The sequence below is a fragment of the Rhinolophus ferrumequinum genome, chromosome 15, assembly GCF_004115265.2.
Source record: "Rhinolophus ferrumequinum isolate MPI-CBG mRhiFer1 chromosome 15, mRhiFer1_v1.p, whole genome shotgun sequence".
NCBI lineage: Eukaryota > Metazoa > Chordata > Mammalia > Chiroptera > Rhinolophidae > Rhinolophus > Rhinolophus ferrumequinum.
The window spans coordinates 27,169,686-27,191,296 of NC_046298.1; the positions used below are offsets into that span (position 1 = coordinate 27,169,686).

The 21,611-nt window shown below is 39.4% G+C and overlaps 1 protein-coding gene across 1 annotated transcript; it reads left to right on the forward strand.

Moving 5' to 3' along the window:
- Positions 1 to 22: 22 nt before the first annotated feature.
- CENPN (centromere protein N) lies at positions 23 to 19,826 on the forward strand. Its single transcript, XM_033128182.1, has 11 exons — positions 23 to 112; positions 3,804 to 3,984; positions 5,483 to 5,528; positions 8,044 to 8,103; positions 8,400 to 8,476; positions 12,712 to 12,888; positions 14,535 to 14,636; positions 16,173 to 16,236; positions 16,758 to 16,870; positions 18,842 to 18,968; positions 19,213 to 19,826. The coding sequence occupies exons 2-11, from the start codon at positions 3,814 to 3,816 to the stop codon at positions 19,293 to 19,295; spliced, it is 1,020 nt and encodes a 339-aa protein (XP_032984073.1). The 5' UTR covers positions 23 to 112; positions 3,804 to 3,813; the 3' UTR covers positions 19,296 to 19,826.
- Positions 19,827 to 21,611: the final 1,785 nt, after the last annotated feature.

Here is a 21,611-nt window from a genome sequence, read left to right on the forward strand (position 1 = left end):
TTTGGGCTCGGTGGGCGGGGCTAGAGGGCGGCGGGAACTGCAATTGGCGGCTTTGAAGGTGCAGCAGGCGGGAACATCTGCTGAAGAGTGAGACAGCTGGCGATGTGGGCCGGTAAGAGAGCCCCCGGCTGTATGGAATCGGGCCCCGGAGGGTGGCGAAAGCCTTGTGGAAGTCACATCCGAGGCCTCTAGGGCGCTTTTGTGCTACTGCCGCACGTCCCAAGGTGCAGGATTGGCGCCCGGTCTCGGGTGGAGGCGGAGGGTGGGGGGGCAAGGAGATACGGTTGAGGCTGAGAAGAAAGGGCAGCGATGCCTGGTCTTGATGTCACATCCGCCCGTTAAAGGGCAGGGCCTTACGTAGTGTGTGCGTCAATGCCGGAGCCGCCCCGAGCTGTCACGTTATGGGCTACACTGCTATCCCAGCCTTGGGTTGCTTTTCCCCCCAGAGTTAGGTGTTTTGATTTCGTAGTTAACTTTGGCTTCCGTCCTTTTTCGTGCATTCAGCCTCTCGCTCCTTTTGCAGCTCTTCAGCAGTGTAGATCTACAGGAAAGTTACTTAAAACGGCTTTCTGCCATGCGTTCGTTCAACAAGTGTATCTTGAGCACCTACTATATGCCAGGTACTAAGCTGCTGAAGGCTGGGAAACAAGATATTAGTTAATCACAGGGAATCGGAAGAGTGTACTCAGAGGCTTCCCAGCTTTATTGCTGAGACTAAGTGTGCTCTTTCTACCAGAGTTCTTTACAATGGCATTTTGCAAACTTTATCCAGAATTAAGAGTCATCTGAGGCACTCTAAAAATGCAGAATCTCAAGCCCTACTCGGTGATCCTCCACCCCTCAATTTAAATCAATGAGGCCAAGGAATCTGCATTTTAACCAGTCCACCCCACCAACAGTGTTTTTGGTGGGAGAAGTTGTTTCAATTATTTCACTGTTGGACCCGAATCCTTCCACGTTGTTTATCTCCTCAGGTATACTGCTTAGGGAAAGTATCTAGTACTTCATGCCACAATTATTTGTCATTTAGGGACTTGCTATGAATTAGACAAATACAGTTCCTACCCTAGTGGAGCTCAGTAAAATATTTTAAAGCAATAAAATGATCAAGATAATTTCAGATAGTTCTGTAAAGACAATAAGGAGTAGAAAGTGGGGAAATAACTTTAGACTGGGGTAATGAGAATAAGTCTCTTTGAGAAGCTATCTAAACTGAGACTGAATCACAAGAGTTGCCCATGTGAGGATGAAGAATCTTCCAAGCAGGGGCAACTCAGGTACAATGGCCCTTCACTGGAGGGATCGTTTTGTATTAGTGGAACTAAAAAGACAATGTTCCTGGAGCTCAGAAAGCCAAGAAGATAGTGGTAGATGATGGGGAGAGAGGCAAGAACCCAACAACACAGGGTCTTGTAGACCATAGAGAGGATTTTAGTCTTGATGTTAAGGCAGGTTGGTCCTATATCTGGACAAAGAAATAAATCAGGCTCAGTTTTCATGATCCTAATTCTGTTCTCGTATTCTTAACTCAGTTATTTTTCTAAATAACTCCTAACAGGAGATTAACTTTAACTATTGTTTTAACTGCTGTTTTCGGTATCTTTTTTTTTTTTTTTTAATTTTTATTGGGGAACAGTGTGTTTCTCCAGGGCCCATCAGCTCCGAGTTGTTGTCCTTCGATCTAGTTGTGAAGGGCGCAGCTCAGCTCCAAGTCCAGTTGCCGTTTTCAATCTTTAGTTGCAGGGGGCGCAGCCCACCATCCCATGTGGAAATAGAACCAGCAACCCTGTTGTTCAGAGCTCGCACTGTAACCAACTGAGCCATCCGGCCACCCCTTCAGTAGCTTTTTAAAATATAGTCCACTCTCCATATCTTTTTGGAAGTGGTCAGTGGTAATAAATTATATGCAATGTTCAGCAAACACCTAAATGGTAGATAAATTACAGCCAGGATTCTTGTAGAGGGATACTCCTCTGTTTGTCTTTGAATACCATGCAGTTGTGGTGGCAGCAGATGATATTGACAGACTGACTACTGCCTCTTGTCAAATACAGTCTTGACAAACCTGTCAAACAAGGTCTGTATGTTCATTCCTAGAAGATAGGATATGAAGGGAATTTAAAGTCTTCAGATATCCTGCCTAACCTGTGTTTAGAAATCATGCTTGATTGCTTTTTGATGTTCTATATTTTAAAAGAGAGTCAGTGTCCCCAAATGAGGTAGCAGAGTTGAGATCAGCTGTCACTCTTGGATCATAGCTTCTACCCTGAAGAAAGTCGTAAGAGGGCTCAATCCCCCTTCGCTTGAGAGGACCACTAAGTCATGTCTGGAAGATCATTGCCCTGTCTGTTGCTTAGGAAGCCACAGCAGATTTGGGGCTCAGGACCTTGTGGACAGCTGAAGAATGTCACCGTCCTGCATGGGACAGGAAAAGTAATAGCTCCATGTTAAGGAGCAACACATTAAAGGAGAAGGAGGCTGCGACCCTCCACCTCCAGCTCTTATTATGTCCAGTAAGCTCATAAAGGTCTGACAGCCTTAAAATTTGCATGTTCAAAATGGAATTCTTGAGCTTTCTTCTGCCTCTACCCATCCTCCCAGTCTTCCCCTTCTCCAGTAATAGCAGCTCCATTCTTTCAGTTACCTAGTAAAAACCTTGATATGACCTTTGATTCCTCTCTCTCTCTCTCACACCCTGTGTCTAATCCATCAGGAAATCCTGTGGACCCTCTTTTAAAAGTATATCCAGAATCTGACCTCTCACTACCTCCTCTCTGGTCCACCAGCATCTCTTACCTACATTATTGCAGTAGCCGCCTAGCTGGCCTTTCGCTTCCTCCCTCCTTCTGGGCTATGTTCTCAGTGTAGTACCCAGATTGATCGTGGTAGAAAACCTAAGTGAGAGCGTATCCTGCCTCTCTCAAGACTTTCCAGCAGCTGGTTTCTGTCAGAGTAAAGCTGTGATCCTTGCAGTGGCCTTCAGGGCCCTTCATGATCTCTGACCTCCCCTTTGCCTCTGTGTTCCTCTCTCTGGCCTCCCTGAGGGCCTTCTTCTCCCTGTCCCTTGAAGGCCCCAAGGCTTTTGCACTTGCTGTTCCTCTGCCTGGAAAGTTCTTCTACCAGCCAGCCATATGGCTCACTCCCTCTCCACAAGGATTGGTTCAAATGTCACCTTCTCTGTGAGGCCTACCGTCTGTACCCCAACTTCCTCCACATCACTCCCAGCCTGCTCCAAATTCGTAGTAGTACTGGTTTCCTAACACTGCTCCGTTTTCACTGCAGTGTCTATCACTTTTCACTCATTTTGTGATTTTCCTGTTGCCTCTCTGTCCCGACTAGAATGGATGCTCCATACTGGCAGAGATTTTTGTCTTTTTGGTTAAAGGTGGATCTACCCTCAGTGCGTAGAAAAGTGTCTGGCACGCACAGGTACTCAGCAGTTTGTTACATACGTCAGTAAATGAGTGAATAATTTACATATCGTTGCCATCAAAATACTCTAGTCAAGAAAGGAGAGAAAGCACTAATTTTTGCAAACTCTAATACATATCTAAATATATATGTATATTTAGATACACAGCTTCAGGAGAAATACAGCTTCTCCTGAAATATATAGCTTCAGGAGAAAACACTTAAATCTTTCTGTTGAAGCTCTCTTTGCAGATTGCTTGAGAAAAGATAAAATAAACATTTGGGTGTTTAATCTACAAAATCAAAATCCTGGCTAAAAATACGATGCTGAAAAAATTCACACTTTTGTGTTTGGTTAATACTTTGTTGTGCTGTTTCTGTTTTTATTAAAGTGCCAAAGAGATGGATGAAACTGTTGCCGAGTTTATCAAGAGGACCATCTTGAAAATCCCAATGACTAAAATGATGACAGTTCTAAAAGCCTGGGATTTTTTGTCTGAAAATCAACTGCAGACTGTAAACTTCCGGAAGAGAAAGGAATCTCTTGCTCAGGACTTGGTTCTGCTTTGTAAGGTAACAATGCTCAAAATGATTAATCTGAATATCATGCTCCCCGCTTTGGGTTTTTTTCTTTCTTTCCTTTCCTTAGTCCAAAAGAGATTTAAGGCAGCCCTTAGCTATGAAGTGATGAGGGCTATGTACTACTATAGTGGCGAAGGCACTAATTCTTAATTGGCTTTTTGAACTTACAAAAACTGCTTACACAAATCACCAGGGGAAAAAGTGAATACCTTGGGAGAAAAAAGAAGACAATCAATACAAGCTACCGTGTTTCCCCGAAAATAAGACCTAACCGGAAAAGAAGCCCTAGCATGATTTTTCAGGATGACATCCCCCTGAACATAAGCCTTAATGCATCTTTTGGAGCAAAAATTATTATAAGACCCGATCTTATTTTCAGGGAAACACGATAATGAGTAGTATTCTTCTTTTACCTATTAGATTGTCAAAGATGAAAAGATAATAATGCTCAAATGTGTTGGTCAAGTTGTATGGAAAGAGATACTCTTTCACATGTATTTATTTACTTATTTGCTCTTTGTTTTAAAATGATTTCAGACTTTCAGAAAAATTGCAAGTATTGTATAAAAAAATTCCCATATTCCAGTATATCCTTCCCTTAGTCACTCATAAATATACTTGATGACTCAGCAATTCCATTTCTGAAAATTTATATGGAGAAAATCATAAAAATAAGGTGATATATATTATAAAAATATCTATATAATATATATAAAAGTGTATATATAAATATATTATAAAATATAATTGATAAACATTTACATATATAGATATAAATATGTAAATATTTATATACTATGAATAAAGATGTTAACCAGCATTGTTTAGAAAACAAAAAATGGGAAAAAACTATACATCATGATTAGCTAAATAATGATACATCCACATAAAGTATTCTTTGGCCATTGAAAATAATAAACTAGATCTTTATGTACACATTGAAAAGAAACTATATGATATGTATATATATAAAGAAATGAATACATACATGTGTATGTCTAGACAGTTGTTCTCAGCTTGGATGGTTTTGTCTGCCAGAGGACACAATGTCTGGAGACATTTTTGGTTGTCAAAACTGCGGAAGTGGGGTGCTACTGGCTTCCAGTGAATAAAGGCCAGGGATGCTCCTTAACATCCTAGAACAGCTCGCCACAACATAGAATTATATGACTTAAAATGTCAGTAGTACCCAGTTAAGAATCCCTGTTGTGGAGGAAGTCTAGAAGGTTAATTAAAAAAACAAAACAAAAAGTTAAAAGTGATAAATGAGTAGTGGATTGTGGGAGAACAGTTGTGAGTGCCTGTACTGACACATGAATCAGAAGGTGTATTTGTGACTTAACAGGAGAGCATAGGTTGGAGACAGGTTGTCAGTATAAGTATTGAGAGGGTTTCCTTGGTCTGTTTTGAGCAATACTAAAATGTGCTATAAAAGGGGTAGAATCAAACCTATTGCCACACTTACTGAACATTTTATCTTCTCTTTCAGGAGAATGGTGTGAGTCTCAATGACGCAGCCCTTTTAGACATCATTTGTAAGTTTTGATGATTTGTATTTACATTTGACCAATCCAGTTTCATCAGAGGCAATTTTATATGTAAGGGCTCAGATTCTAGAGTCTGTTGACCTGGTTTGAAATCCCAGCTCTGTTACTTACCAGTCTTGTGTCTTTTGCCAAGTCATATCACCTTTCTAGGCCTCAGACTTCTAAGTAAAATGGAGATGATAATAGCACCTATTATAATAATAGAATAATAGCACAGGATCATTGAGATAGTTAAATGAGATAATGTTTAAAAGGTTTTTAGCACAGTAACTAGCATATAATGAGCACATAGTAAATATCTGTTAGGCTTTGTATTATTATTAACAGAATTGAAAATATAATTTTGAGAATTTGTTCTTATTACAGTGCAGCTTGTAAGGAAGGTAAGGATTAAAACTGACTGGACCTGGGGCAGTCGGTTGGCTCAGTTGGTTAGAGCGCAGTGCTCTTAACAGCAAAATTGCCGGTTCGACCCCTGCATGGACCACTGTGAGCTGCGCCCTCCACAACTAGATTGAAACAAGTATTTGACTTAGAGTTGATGGGTCCTGGAAAAACACACTTAAAAAAAAACCAAACAAACAAAAAAAAAACTGACTGGACTTTGCACATGGTGTGATCTAGAGGGACTGAGTAAGAGGAACACACATGGCTCCAGGGTCTATATGTGCAACTAGAAGGAAAGTGGAGCCCCTTGCTAAGGAAATGCTAGAGGTGGACCAAGTTTGTCACAAAGATCATAGATTAGTCTAAGATGTGTTCTATTTGAGGAAATGTCTTCATTTGTGTTTAAGCCCTTGCCATTTATCATGAACTTTGACATGATGTTGAATGGAATCATTAACAACAAAAAATTTTAATTTCCATTATTATTATAACAACCTTATTCAGAGATCAATTAGCAGGCCATCTTAACTCTGAAGCACAGAACCAAGGAAGAAATACCAGAAAGGAACAAAAACCCCTTGAATGCTCTCTCATCACATTGCGCCTTATCATACCTGTTTTAGACAAAACTAGGTAATCAAGAATTGTCAGGCCATTACCAGAAATGAGGAGAGAGAGCGAGACAGAGACACTAAGGCACCAAATAAACAACAACAACAACAACAATGGGTGGTGAACACACTATGGGATTTATAGATGATGTAATACAGAATTGTACACCTGAAATCTATGTAATTTCACTAACAATTGTCACCCCAATAAATTTAAAAAAAAAAAAGAACAACAACAACAAAAAAAGACACTAAACTATAGGAAGGACAAGAAAAGTAGTAAGTGCAAAAGACACAGCAAGTTGGTGCCTTTGAGTATTGGGGCCAACAGTCCCTCTTTTTGGGGTTCAGAGTACTTCAGTCCTAAGGCCAAAGATACAGGGATGCAGATGAGATCAGAGCAAACAGACAGAGGTCAGCACAGGTATAATAAAGCCAGGATGATATGTGGTGATGTTGAACTCAATAACTTCCTAGGTCCATTTATGCTCCAAGATACTCTTAAGTTTGTACCTCCTGAAGCATGTCTTCTATATCATACATTTATTCATTCATTCATCAAATATATGAATCCTTATTTAATGGAGTCCATTTAATAAGGAGTCCTTATTTAATGCCAGCCAGTGGCTAGCCACTGGTAATACAACACTTGACAAGACAAAGTCCTGTACCGTGTTTCCCTGAAAATAAGACCTAGCCGGACCATCAGCTCTAATGCGTCTTGTGGAGCAAAAATTAATATAAGATGTGATCTTATAGTAAAATAAGACTGGGTAGAATAGAATAAAATAGAATAGAATAGAATAGAATAAAATAAAATAGAATAACAGGTCTAATATAATATAATATAATATAGTACTGGATCTTACATTAATTTTTCCTTCAAAAGACGCATCAGAGCTGATGGTCCGGCTAGGTCTTATTTTCGGGGAAACACGGTATTCCATGGGATTCTAGTTGGGGAGACAAGCAGTTACAAATGAACATCTAAATATATGAAATAATGTCAGGTAGTAATAAGTGCTATGAAGGAAACTGAAGCAGGGCCGCATGGGTAGGGTCAGTTTGGGTAGGGTGATCAGGGTAGGTCACTGCATCTGTGGCATTTTAGTAGACTAGAATGAGGTATGGCGATAAGGTGTGCAATGAGCTAGGAGAAGAATGCTCCACATGAAGGAATAGCCAGTGCACACACCAGTTGTGAGAAACACGTCATCCCTGGCATGCTCTTAAATGAGACATTCTGTGCGGAAATAGAGTAAGTGGTCTGACTGAAAAAGAGTAAATGCTAAGGCTCTACTATACTGAATTATTCTTTTTGACTTGTTTTATTTGTCTGGAGTAAATTTAATCCATGTTAAATTTATACTTTGAATAAAAATGTATAACCTGATTTGTAAAGTACTTTTATTTTCTCCACTTTCATGTTATTAAAAATATATAGTTATAAGCACATTACTTAAAGTTCTATGTTATAATAGAAATAAGTTCCTCTTCCCTCTCAGATACTCAATTTCATCGGCACCAGAGAGTTTGGGATGTTTTTCAGATGGCTAAAGAGCCAGGTAACGTTTTCCTTTCTAAACTGAACATTTATATTTGATGTTTTGGCAGTTTAAAGATGAATACATTATGTTCCTCTTAAATCTCTTTAAAAATGACGTGATTATTATTCATTTATGGGAAAATGAGAAATATATTTGGCGATACTGTGTCAGAAACCAGTTGCGTTTGTGTGATTTGATCATTCTCGTTCTTTGAAGTTACACAAAATGTTCACCTTCAGGCTCTTTGCAAACATATTTATTGACAACATTGTAGCTCCCTTAATTTTTCTTGATTTTTCTTTTCACTTTGACAGGTGAAGACATTGACCTTTCCGATATGGAACAGTTCAAAAGTTCATTTAAGAAAATTCTTCAGAGGGCATTAAAAAATGTAAGACTAAAATTTATCTGAATTTGCATGAACTACAATTTCATGGCATTTGTGCACTTAACATTTGCTACCACCTTTTTTTATTTGTAAGAAATTTCAATTAATATTCCATATTACTCTAGTCCATAACAAAGACAAACTCTAATTATTATAAAAACCTTCCCCTCACCTGTCAGTTCAGGGGCAAATGCTTCTTTCTCAAGAGCGGCCCCATCCGATGGAACTCCGCGACCGTGGCAGTGTTCTCTATTAGCGCTGTCCACTACACCAGCTAGTAACCACATGCGGCTCCTGAGCCTTGAAACGTGGCTAATGTGAGTGAGGAACTAAAGTGTTAACCTTATTTCACTATTATTTTAGTTAAATAGCCATGGGTGGCTAGTGGCCGTGGTATTGGGCGGGGCTGCTCAAGAGCACGCTGCCATTTTATTCCCACAGCACCACCTTTGTGTCTTGATGTAGGTTGAGGCGATCATTTTTTTAACAGCCTCTCCTCCTTCATTCTCTTTCCACCTTAGTCTGCCTTAGTCCTCCTTACATATAAAGATATGCCCCCAAAATCTGTCACATTCACCATGCTATGGCTGTCCTCTCTAGCATAGTAGTGTTTTTTTCCATACACAAATCCCGTGACCTGTCTTTCCATCTCTTTACCTCATCCTTTGTAACTTCTGTCATACGTTCTACTTATCCACCGGTCACTGAAAATATTCTCTCCTCTCCTTTCTTATAATGCTCCTTCTGTGTGTGCTTTGAATCCATCTCCTGCACCTCACCTTGTAGGGCCTACATATTTGGTTTCTCTCTATTCTGTCACATTCGTTAATATCTTCCTCTACCGGTGCCCACTCTACTGCTTATAAACATGCCCAAGTCTCAGTAAAAGTACATCCATTCTCCACGCTCATCCTAAGCATAAGACTCTTGGAGGAAAATATTTCTTGCTCCTGATGTGTCGCTATGTAGAGAGAGTCTCCCCCTTCACCTTTCTCTGGCAGAGGCGCTGACCTTACCTGAGCGAAAGCAGCTGCCTGCAGGGGGCACCTATTCTGCTCTGTTCCTCCAGGGGCCAGCTCTGCCCCTACAAGGGAGGTCACCTGGAGTGGTTCTGCCAGTGACCATGTGGGCAACTCTGCCTGACTCTGGGTTGTCTGGAGGGCCACTTGCCTACAGATAAGAGCCAGTCACCAGTTTCTTGGCAATATGAGTTATACTATGTGGGCCTCCACCTGCCAATTCTTTTGCCTTATTTCTTAGTTGTTCCAGAAGGATAGGGAAGCGGAGTGTTATTTATTGAACCCCTTCAAAGGCTTCTGCAAAAAGACCCCTTGAAAGAGTAATCCATCCTTGCCAGCTTTATGCTTAAACCCCTTGTACGCTGGCTACTGCCCTCGCTGCCAGATTGAAAATGAGTTTTGAAAGGCAGTGGTTCCCACAGTGTGATCACCACACCAGCAGCATTAGCGTCACCTGGGACCAGCCTTTTTATGAAGCTGAACGTGACTGACTAACTCGTTTTGAGAAACTCGTGGCAGTGTTCCCACACTGCTTCACCCCAAACAAGAAACCTAGAGAGCTGCTCTCTCAGCTCCAGTTCAGTTTATCTGCATCCTTCCCTTTCAGTGCCCTCTCCTCACCTGATATCTCTTAGGCACCAGGAAATTCTGTCCTCTGAACCCCATGCCTCCTACCCCCACCATTGAAGGAGAAAAGAATCTGAAATGTTATTTCCTCCTACTTTAATGCTCATGTATGTCAGTGGTTAGAGTTATTCTCTTTTCGCACTGCCATGTTCCAAAAGCTTTTGCCTCCGGATTGAATTTTAGGCAGGCTAGTGGGGGAGGTTTGGAGAACAGAGGAGTTTTTTATGGGTCATATCTGTCCTGTTTGAAAGGCCAGCTAGAGACAGACGTGAATTGCCACATATTTAACTTTTAACATATTTAACACAGACTACCATTATTATATTACATGACATACAAGCATAAAAAAGGAGATAAATGTGCTACCTTTTTACAATTAAAATATTTTTTAGTTTGTCTTCTTTAAGTTTTCCAAGAACATTGTATTTTGAACAATTTTATCTGGTAAGATGTGGCAAGTTTGTGTGTTGTAAGCTTAATTTGATTCTCACACTAAACTTTTTTCTAATTATGTTCAGAAGCTTGCGGGTGGTAGTCAGTTACTAAAGTTCAGAGGATACCCTGGCTAGCAGTACAGTCCCACATTAGTCAAACCACTTAGGACCCTTGGTGGGATTAGTCACATAGTTAAGCTTGAGCATTATTCATCTGAGCTATTGTCTGTGGAAAATGCTTTGTCCTGGCTATTGCAGGATGATATCTATTGAGATAGTTTCTTTGAGAAATAACAAAGGTCTGCATTTGGGTCCCACCTTTTCAGATACCTGAGTATCTTCCTTACTACAAGAATTAGTCACGGGGATGTAAGCATAGAGAATATAGTCAGTAATGTTGCAACAACTATGTATAGTGCCAGGTGAGTACCAGACTATTGGGGTGGGGAACAATGCATAAATTATGCAAATGTCTAACCACTATGCTGTACACCTGAAACTAATATAAAATGATACTGAATGTCGACTGTAACTGAAAAAGAAAACAAATTAATTAAAAAAAAAAAAATGTGAGATGGAACACCTGAAAGCCAGCTGGGGCAGGGTTATCCTGAATCTGGACATCCTTTTCTGATGTTTTAATCTTTTTGGATTAAAAGATTAAAGACCACTGATGTTTTAATCTTTTTGGATAGCAGACCCTTGGTAAAATTTTGATAAGTGATACAGTACCTCTCTCCAGAAAAGCATACACTTAGACATGTACACCTGGCTGTGCATCCAAGTCAGGGAGGTAACAGGCCTCCATGAGCTCTCACTTAAAGGATCCTCATTCTGGGCTAGAGACACTATCTAATTATGTGGAGTGCTACCAATTTTCTCCCTCTAGTAAAAATGTGTCCTCCATATACTGTATTCAGTCTTGATTTTACAGGAATTTTTGTTTTGGTAATGGGACACAAAGGCTGTTCAGAATAAGACCCTATCCTCTTCCATTCAAGGCACTGGAGGTCCCCCCTGTTTGAGCCAAGTGCTGTACTGCTCCCTCAAGGAAGGTCAGACAGCCCCGCGCCCTCCACTCCTGGGAATGGGATGGTTCCTTGTATGATACACCAAGGGAATTTGGAAAAGCAGCCAAATAAAGAGTGGGCAGAGTCAAAGCAACTGCCTTCTTTATTAATGCCAGCAGTCACGTTACAACCTGCTTTACCTGGAGTAAGATACAAGCAGGAGGAAATAAAGAGACATGGGGCATCCGAGTGAACCTGTCTCAAGTGCCTCCTTTCCAGCGTCCGAGCTCCAAGAGGAAACTGAATCCAGGGGGAGCTAATAATCTACGAGTAGGCTACTGAATTCCAGACCAACTGACAATCATATTTAAAAGTTCAGAAAGGTCTGCATTTTATCCATGAGATGAAAACCCAGGAGAATTTCCTATATTCTCACCACATAACTTTCCTTTAGAGCAGGGGTGTCCCAACTGCGGCCCGCAGGCCAATTGCGGCTCGCAGTCCATTGTTAATTGGCCTGCAGCAAATTCCAAAAATATATTTAGTTTACTTAAATCAACCAGGTGAGGCAATACGTCCTTCACCTCGAGTGAGTGGCCCGGCTGTGTGTGTATTTTACCGCATACGGCCCTTGGTGAAAAACGTTGAAAAAAGTTTGGACACTCCTGCTTTAGACTAATGTTTAACATCTCAGCTAAACACATAAAAGCATTAGGATAAATATATTTCTAAGCCCATTACTACATGAAAATGTTGCTATTAAGTTTCATAGTGCACACTAGCTCGATGCCCAGTGCTAACAAGGCTCCATTTTAAAACAGGTTATCTCATTTGTAAGACTGCCATCATAATCTCTTACAGGTGGAGGAACACAGCTTTTCAAGCTAAGCCCAAGAAATTATTGAAAAATTGTAATGTCCTACCCTGATTGTGGGTTTTTCATTTTTTTCTTCCAAAAGACTTTGCAAAGCATATGTGTGTCTTTACAGAACAACCACAAAATGTTTTCTCAAAGATTCCCAAAACACTGTAATGAAAAGTAGGAGAAAAGACTGTGCAAGATTACAGTCACCCTTCACCCCTGAAAAGCACGTGTTGTTGGTGCCACGAGATTTTACTTAGGAAACTTCAATATTTTTTCTAATAAGGTGACAGTCACTTTCAGAGACGCTGAGGAGAATGCAATATGGATTCGAATTGCCTGGGGAACACAGTATAGAAAACCAAACCAGTACAAACCTGCTTATGTGATGTATTATTCCCAGACTCCATATGCCTTCATTTCTTCCTCCCAGCTGAGAAGCAATACACCCCTTCTGTGTCAGGTATGGAACCAATTACTATAGCTATAATGTTTTATTGTCCTTATCACAGAGGTCTATGTAGGCTTAAGCTGCTCAATAAGCATTATATATAAAATGCCACATGTAATTCTTGCTTTCCTAAAATAAGGAGCAGAAAGTGTTATTTTTCTACAAATGGGAAAGTGGCATACATGTTGGTTTGGAGCTCTTCATTATTGTCTTTTAATCTAGAAGTAATGTCTGTTTAATGTAAAAATTCAACCAACACAGGAGTCTCTAAAGATAAACAGTTAGTCTTTTAAAACTTCGTACCGTTTTTCCCAATCCCATTCACCCATTCACTACTGTTAACAGTTTTGTTATTTCCTTCAGAAGATGTTTTATTACAAAAACCAGCATAGTACATAGCATCTATAATTTGCTTTTTTAACATTGCCGTGTGGTTACGTGTTCTATAACTCACTACTTTTTCATGACTGCATAATTCGCCTATCAATGAACATTATTTTCATTTGTAACCATTTTCCGCACATTCTGTACATTAGAAGAAGAGCCTGCTTCTCTTTATGCTTCTGGCTTCCTAGCATCTTTCCCCAAAAAAGCCATCCCTAAATTGACCTGGCGAGTGCTGCTGCATCCACTGTCTATGAATACTCACAAGTCCAATGGCACCTCAGTTGGTGCTGGAGGTGCCACTTCATTTGGATGGAGGTGAGCAGCAACGCAATCCTGGCCACGCCATCTCTAGGGCTAAGAGGAACGTACACGCCAGGGTTGTGGATCCAAGAGCTAGCTATAGGATCCCACTGGGCGGACTTGCTTGTCATTTAAATTCCTTGGCTGTTTACTGAAACAGCAGAAAGATTTCTACTGCTGCTCACTTGTGCTTCCCCTTAACACATAACTCTGCTTCTTCACATTTGGGATCTCTTCCTCCACATATACCAGGTGCCAAAAAAAAAAATGTATGTAGACTTTAAGAGATGTTACCTTAAATTGTGTATACGTTTTTTTTGGCACTCTCTGTATAGTGGTCATTCATTCCCTTCGGCCAGGTGAGTCCACCCTGCCACAGCTATTATAGTTTAAACATTACCCCAAAAGCTAATGTTCATTTCATTGTGTATTTTAAGGCAAACTTATCTCTCTACCCTCTAGTGCCAAGTAAACATTTTATTCTGTTTAAATCTTCTAACTTGTTTCCCCATATAATGGGAAGCTTTTATAAACTGCACTTAATATGCATTTTTTCTTCAGTATTTGTCCTAAAGCATACATATTTGCATTTTTGTGTGGCAGTGTCATTGTAATATTAGATGATGATATTCTAAAATGGCAACATTTCAGTATTCATTGTTCATTCCTAAGTCTGAACTTAATTTATTATAATTCCTAATTTAAACTGGATCACATTTCTAAAAATGGTACAAAAGACTTTGTATTTATGAGAATTTTAATGCTATTAGCCGTTTCTTGTTTGTTTTCTAAGATGAGTAACAGGTCATGAGATTACATTTTCTTTGGATGTCTTTTCACTCTTGAGTGGAAACTGTTCACTTACTGCAGCTCCTACATCTTACTTTGACAAATGTTACAAATACCATAAGATACAAATACAATAGGATAAATATAGTAATCCTTACAGTCTTTCTAATTTTCACTTCAAGGCACTGACAATCGCTAGCAAACACCATCAGATTGTGAAAATGGACCTCAGAAGTCGATATCTGGACTCTCTTAAGGCTATTGTTTTTAAACAGTATAATCAGGTGAGCTAATCTGTAACTCTCTTCAGAGTTAAGTCTCCGTTTTCCTTTTCACACATGAGTTAGAAGCCACTGAGCAGGTGGGAAAGTCCACCTCGAACAAAAGGAAGTCACTTCAGGTATTACTGAAGTAAAGAAAGCTTTCAGTTAGTTAACATGAAAGGAAACAAATTAATTCCTCACTGTCATCTTTTATAATTGTATTGTGTTTTATACTGCTCAGTAGTCATTGGAGTCTATGTTATAGATCCCAGATTCCAGATCAGCTATACCAATTAGAATTTATTTTCTCTTTAGAATAACTTAACACTGTCTTTTGAATCTAATTATATTATTCTGTTATGCAAGAGAGAAGTAGAATTCATTTTTTGTCCCATCAGTCAAGCAGGTGATATAGGGGTTAGACGTAAGGAGAAAGCATTGGTCTATTAAGTCCCAAAATTTATATATTTGTTAAAATTATTTAAATGCATTGTTTCCCTTTAATGATAAGGACGGATCTGGCCCTACTCACAGGCTCAGGATTATTTTTGCCTCTGTAGGCATCTGTGTGCTCGTATGTTCAGACTCCTGTAGGTGGATTGTTAATCTCTGTGTATGTCTTGGAGCCCTTAGATATACTTATGTATTTTCATCTGTTCTAAGTAGAAAGAAGTGATGGCTCTCTGCAAGCCACTCTTGAAGGAAAAAATGCTGACACTAAGAAGTTAGGTACGATTTTCTCCCACAGCAGCCCCCGCCCCTCTTGCCCACCACCCTCCCATCAAATTGATACCAACTGTTCTGCTATGACAGTTGCATTCCTAAGAAAATTCACATTTTCAAACACTTGTAATTATAAAAACAGTGGTTTCAGTAGGGGAAGGTGAGGGAAGGGATTTGAGAGATGCAGACTTTCAGTAGGGAAGTTACTTTTCCAAAGGAATCTCTGAGTTGTTTAGGGTTATAAAGCCATAGCTATAAAGGGGAATATCACATTGCAGATACTTGGCTTGATTTCTGTAGCTTTTGCACTCACCACCTATACTTCTGACAAATCAATTTTTATAATAACAAAGTGCAGAGCTCCTCATACAAAACAGCCATGTTGCTGACCCCACCAGTCTCTGCCAATATCATACTGTAGGAGAAATGCCCAACTCAGCCTGGATATGGCCTCAAATCTCTTTTTTTTTAATTTTATTGGAGAATATTGGGGGACAGTGTGTTTCTCCAGGGTCCATCAGCTCCAAGTAGTTGTCCTTCAATCTAGTTGTGGATGGCACAGCTCAGCTCCAAGTCCAGTTGCTGTTTTCAATCTTTAGTTGCAGGGGGCACAGCCCACCATCCCATGTGGGAATTGAACCGGCAACCCTGTTGTTTAGAGCTCATGATCTAACCAACTGAGCCATCCAGCCGCCCCCTCAAATCTCTTTTTTATTGGAAAAAATAAAGATAGAATTTGACATACTTTTATGTACTAAAATCAATTAATAGGTATACGTCAAGGTGTTAAAATTAGGAAAACATTCACTTTTTCCTTTTCCTTGTTTTCCCTAGAACTTCGAAACTCACAACTCTGCTACACCTCTACAAGAAAGAAGACTTGGGCTAGATATAAATAGTATGTATGTTCTAAGATAAAAACAGAAATTTGGAAGCACATTTTTTTTTTTAATGAAAATTTTCCTATCTCTTAGCAGTGATTTGGCAATAAAATGAAATGTTACAGCCATTATGAACTAAACATTTTTATGACTTTCCAATGGCATAGGAACTCCTATTGATTTCATGTTAAGTAAAGAAAACAGGATAGAAAATTGTGTCTATTTTCTAATCCTAATTTTAATATATATAGGTATATGTTTTTTTAGTCACTGGAAAGAAAGGGCTAGATAGAGATATATTAAAATGTTAACAGTGCTTATTTCTATGTGGTAGAATTACAGGTGGTTTTTATTTTCTTTTTTATTAGCCCATACTTTCTAATTTTTCTAAAATAAATTATTACAATCAAGAGAAGAAACAGTAAATATTATCTTTAAGTTAGGCAAGCAAGTTGAAAGCTTAGGTATGAACGGAGGATACTCTAAGGATGAAATATATTCCTAAAAACTGTTTTTATTTGAAATCTTCCATCTGTAGTGGATTCAAGGATCATTCATGAAAACAGAATAGAAAAAGACAGAGTCCAAAGAGTGACTCAAGAAATTTTTGGGGACTATTCTCAACCAAGACTAGAGTTTGCACAATATAAGGTAGGATGTTGCTGTAAACTAACTATAGACTACAGTTACCGGTATTTTTTTAAAAAGAACAAAAACTTTAAGTGAAAAACAATTCTAAGGAACTGTTTCTAATTCATTCGTCACTTTAGTTTTGTATAATAAATTTATGAGTTAAAATAGACTTCTTTATCATGTTAGTAAGTTCCTTTATTAGTAAATAAGACCTTTGGAAATTTTGAATTTACCTTTTCATTTCATCTTTCATATTAATTCAGTCATGTATAACTGGCTATGATCTGTATCTTTGAGGGAAAAAAAATATAAGTTATACCTTTCTAGCCCAGCCACACCTGGACAATACTTGTAATGTAGTCAGGGCTCATAAATATTTGTTGAATAAAAGGGTGAATAAATAAGTCATTACACAGCCCAGCTTGCTTAGTCAGTACTGTAAACCTAGCTCATTATAGAAGTATGCCACTGCCCACCGGGAAGGCCAGGCTGGAGGCAAGCGCATCGCCACCATTAGAAGAATTCGTTTATGTCACGATCACCCTAAACTAATCCTCATGCTCATACTCACAACACCCTCCGCCCCCTAAACCCTCCAGTAAAATTCTTTCTGCTCATCCCCCCACTACAGCTACAGGCCACACTTAAAATCTGCTATTGATCTGCTCACTCAGGCCCAAGGCCTATTTGACTTGTTTTCCATGGGAAAAGCTGACAGACACCTTTCAAATTTAGTTTCCTGAATGGCAGGTTTTAACCCAGTTCCTTTAAACAGCTCATACTGGGGAACACTGGTTTTCAAAGTGTGGTCCATGGACGAGCAGTATCAGCATCACCTGTAAATGGGTAAGAAATGCAGATTCTTGGCCCCACCCTAGTCCTACTGGATCAGGAATTCTGGAGGTGGGACCCAGCCATCTGGTTTCACAAGCACTGTAGCAGATTCTGCACACATTAGAGAATCACTGATGGAGGATAAGTAAGATCTAATCTACAGAACTTCCCTTTACACACATCTTAGAATGGCTCTATTATTTAAATCAAGGTGCACATTGATTCCTACCTGCTACTAATTTTTCCCTATCTTTTCTATTTTGAAAAATGTAAAACCTTCAGAAAACTCACAAGAATTTTAAAGTGAATATCCATTTCCCCTTTGCTTCAATTCACTAATTATTAACATTTCGCCATTATTAACATTTGCTTTCTTTCTGTTTCTTTATTCTGAATCATTTGAGATAGTTGCAGACATCACTCACCCTTTAGATATTTCAACATACTGTCTCTACATGTGAAGGATCATTTTAAGTTAAAAAAAAAAAAAAGAATTGAACTTAGAATCTATTGAAGTAGCACTACATGGATATTTGATGATATTAAGGAATTGTTATTAATTTTGTTTTATGTGTGGTAATGTTATGGGAATAAAAGAGAGTCCTTTTTTAGGTCTTTTTTAGGTACATACTGAAATATTTACTGATGGAATGCTATGGTGTCCTAGATGTGCTTTAGAATAATCCAGTAGGGGTGGGCAGTAGGGAATGGGACGTGGGGTAATAAATGAAAAAAAACTGGCCACCAGTTCTGTTCCTTACTTTTGTATGTTTTTTAATAACTTCCATAATCAGGAGTAAAAAAGGAATCATGGTAGTGATTCAAAAAATACAACATTTTCATATTGAAATTACAGATTACAAAAGGTAGTGCTAATTTTCCATTTAAGAATGCCAAAAAGGACACTGGGGACGGAACTGATATCCAAGGTCTCGTGGGTCAGGCACTATGCACACTTGGCATTTTGTGTGTGCTGTCGTTTGATATGCTGGTTGCCCTCTACGTTTGCAACTAGCAAATTAAATGGTTCCCACCCTCATTAATCCCTATATTTCTTTATGACAAGAATTAATGAAACGTGTAATCCGATTTTGTTATATTTTGCCATTGCAACTGATACATTTAATATTCATTTATAAATACATTTGTTGACAGCTTGAAACAAAATTCAAAAGTGACTTAAATGGGGGCATCTTGGCTGAAAGAGAAGAACCCCTCCGGTGCCTCGTAAAGTTCTCTAGCCCGCATCTTCTGGAAGCACTGAAATCCTTAGCACCAGCCGGTAAGTAGTCAGTTTATTTTACAAACTAGAAGAATTAACCGCGTGCTATATTCAGTGCTCTCTTTGCTAACTAATTACCTCTGAGCTTTCTCACAGCCAGCCTGCCGTCCCATCATGCCCTGTTTTGCATATTCTGCTTCTGCACTTAGTGGAGTCCATGATCCACACTCTAATCTTGCCCATTTTTAAAGTGACTCAAATCTTTGCCCCTGTGATTATTTTCATTTTTTTTTTTTAATTTCAGGTATTGCAGATGCACCGCTTTCTCCATTGCTCACTTGCATACCCAGCAAAGGAATGAATTATTTTAAAATTAAAGATAAATAAGATGTATGTGGTTTTGCAAGCATCACCTCTCCTTGACTATGTTGCATACTTATTTCAGTTAATGGCTTACTGGATAGCTTCTGTCTAAAAACTTGTATTTTAGAAATTAACCCTTGATATTGACAATTTAAAAATGTTCAATATAATCGTTGGGAATGATTCTTTCCTCTTACACTGTGTGCTCCCCCTTCCCCATATCCTGCAAAGCACAGCAGCTGTGGATCTTTAGGATGTGACAGGATGTCCTTTTTTCCTCACTCCTGTCTCTCCTTGATCCTGGAGAGTTCTGGTTCCAATTGTTCGTTTTCAGAGATTTTCTCGTAAGCCTTGGATCATAGAAAGAAGCACCAAAAAACTATACCCAACTCAAAACTTTCTAGGAGAATCATAAAATCAATCCATTCATAGGGTAGAGTTGGGTCCATTGAGTTATAGCAGAAGGTAGCATATCAGATCATTCAGTTATATAAAATAATGGTTTTGTTGTGAATATGATACTTTTCATAATCTATTTTATCATATATATGGCATTCAAACTGATCAATATTATACTGATTTATGAATAAAGGTATTTAGAAAATGGTACATCAGTGACTTTTTTTTTTTTTAAGATTTTATTGGGGAAGGGGAACAGGACTTTATTGGGGAACAGTGTGTACTTCCAGGACTTTTTTCCAAGTCAAGTTGTTGTCCTTTCAATCTTAGTTGTGGAGGGTGCCGTTCAGCTTCAAGTTGTTGTCCTTTCCGGCAACCTTGTGGTTGAGAGGACGCACTCCAACCAACTGAGCCATCCGGGAGCTCAGCGGCAGCTCAGCTCAAGGTGCCGTGTTCAAACTTAGTTGCAGGGGGCGGAGCCCACCATCCCTTGCGGGACTTCGAGGAGTTGAACCGGCAACCTTGTGGTTGAGAGCCCACTGGCCCATGTGGGAATCGAACCGGCAGCCTTCGGAGTTAGGATCAGGGAGCTCCAACCGCCTGAGCCACCGGACCCACCACATCAGTGACCTTTGATGAAAATCAAAAAGAGCCTTAATGTACAAATCAATTTTACATTACAAATTTAAAACAATTTTTAAAAAAGGGTTAAAGTATGCTTTATAATGTAATGGTACTTTCTACAAACTGTACGTATCTTATGTGGAAAATATGGTTTTAGATTTAATTAGCAATAGCAAAGACACTTGAGTTATCTCAGAGTGAGGCTCTGAGTCTGCAGGACTTAATGATGCTAATATCCTTGTATGTCATAGTCATGGTTTAGAGCATCTGTCCCTACGTGCGCACACGTGGCAGGCACTTCTGCTCGGTGCCTGAATGCCTGCGTTAGGTCTGAACAGAGACCCTGCAAGTGCCTAGGTTGGTTCTCACAGGCTTATAGTCTTCCCTTGTGCTGGGTGGGGATGTGCAACTGGAGCCGGAACAAGAAGATGCTAATGGTATCATTACCCAGCCTCAAGTATTAGTGGAATCACTTGAGGCTGCACCCTGAGGCTCTGCCAGACAGAGGCTCCTGCTTAAGGAAATGGTAGTACAGTGGAGCTCTTATCTATTATGTGCTTGATAGTCCAGAGACACATACTGTATTCAAATGGAGTCTTGTGAACAGATGGAGTCGTAAATGTAGATCTAAGGACCTCTACGGCCAAAGGAATATACTGCCTCCTGTAAAATTAGGTAAAGGAATTGCTTCAGAATAATCCAGTGGGATTTTGTAATTTTTTTCTAATTAGGAATCTAATTTTACATTAGGTAGGGTCTTCAAAACTATTCAGCTAACATTTACTGAGCACTTACTATGTGGCAGGCACTGTGCTAAGTATTTTAATGTGCATTATCTTATTTTCATAACAATTCTATAAGGCAGGCAGCATTACTAGTTTTATGCTACTTAAGTGAATACCAAAGCTTAGGCTAGTAAGTGGGTGGACCCACATTAACTGCAGGCAGTCAGACTCCAGAGTCTGCACTCTTAGACAGCATGCGGAAAGGAAGAATAGCCATGGATGCTTTCCCACACATAGATGTGGGGCGGGGAGTTTGGTCCACAGTACTTTATAAATCAGAATTAGTTCCTGATGGGCAGAATACACCCCTGCTCAAAGATGTCCACATCCTAATCCCTGTAAATATGTTACCTTACAAGCAAAGGGACTCTGCAGATGGGGAGAGTTCCTCAATGGATCCAGTGTAATCAGAAAGTGGAAGCAGAAGAGAACAGGGAGATGTGACTACTGAAGAAATCACAGTGATGTGACAAGGACTCAACTCACCATTCCTGACTGAGAAGCTGGAAAAGGGAAGTAAACAGATTTTTCC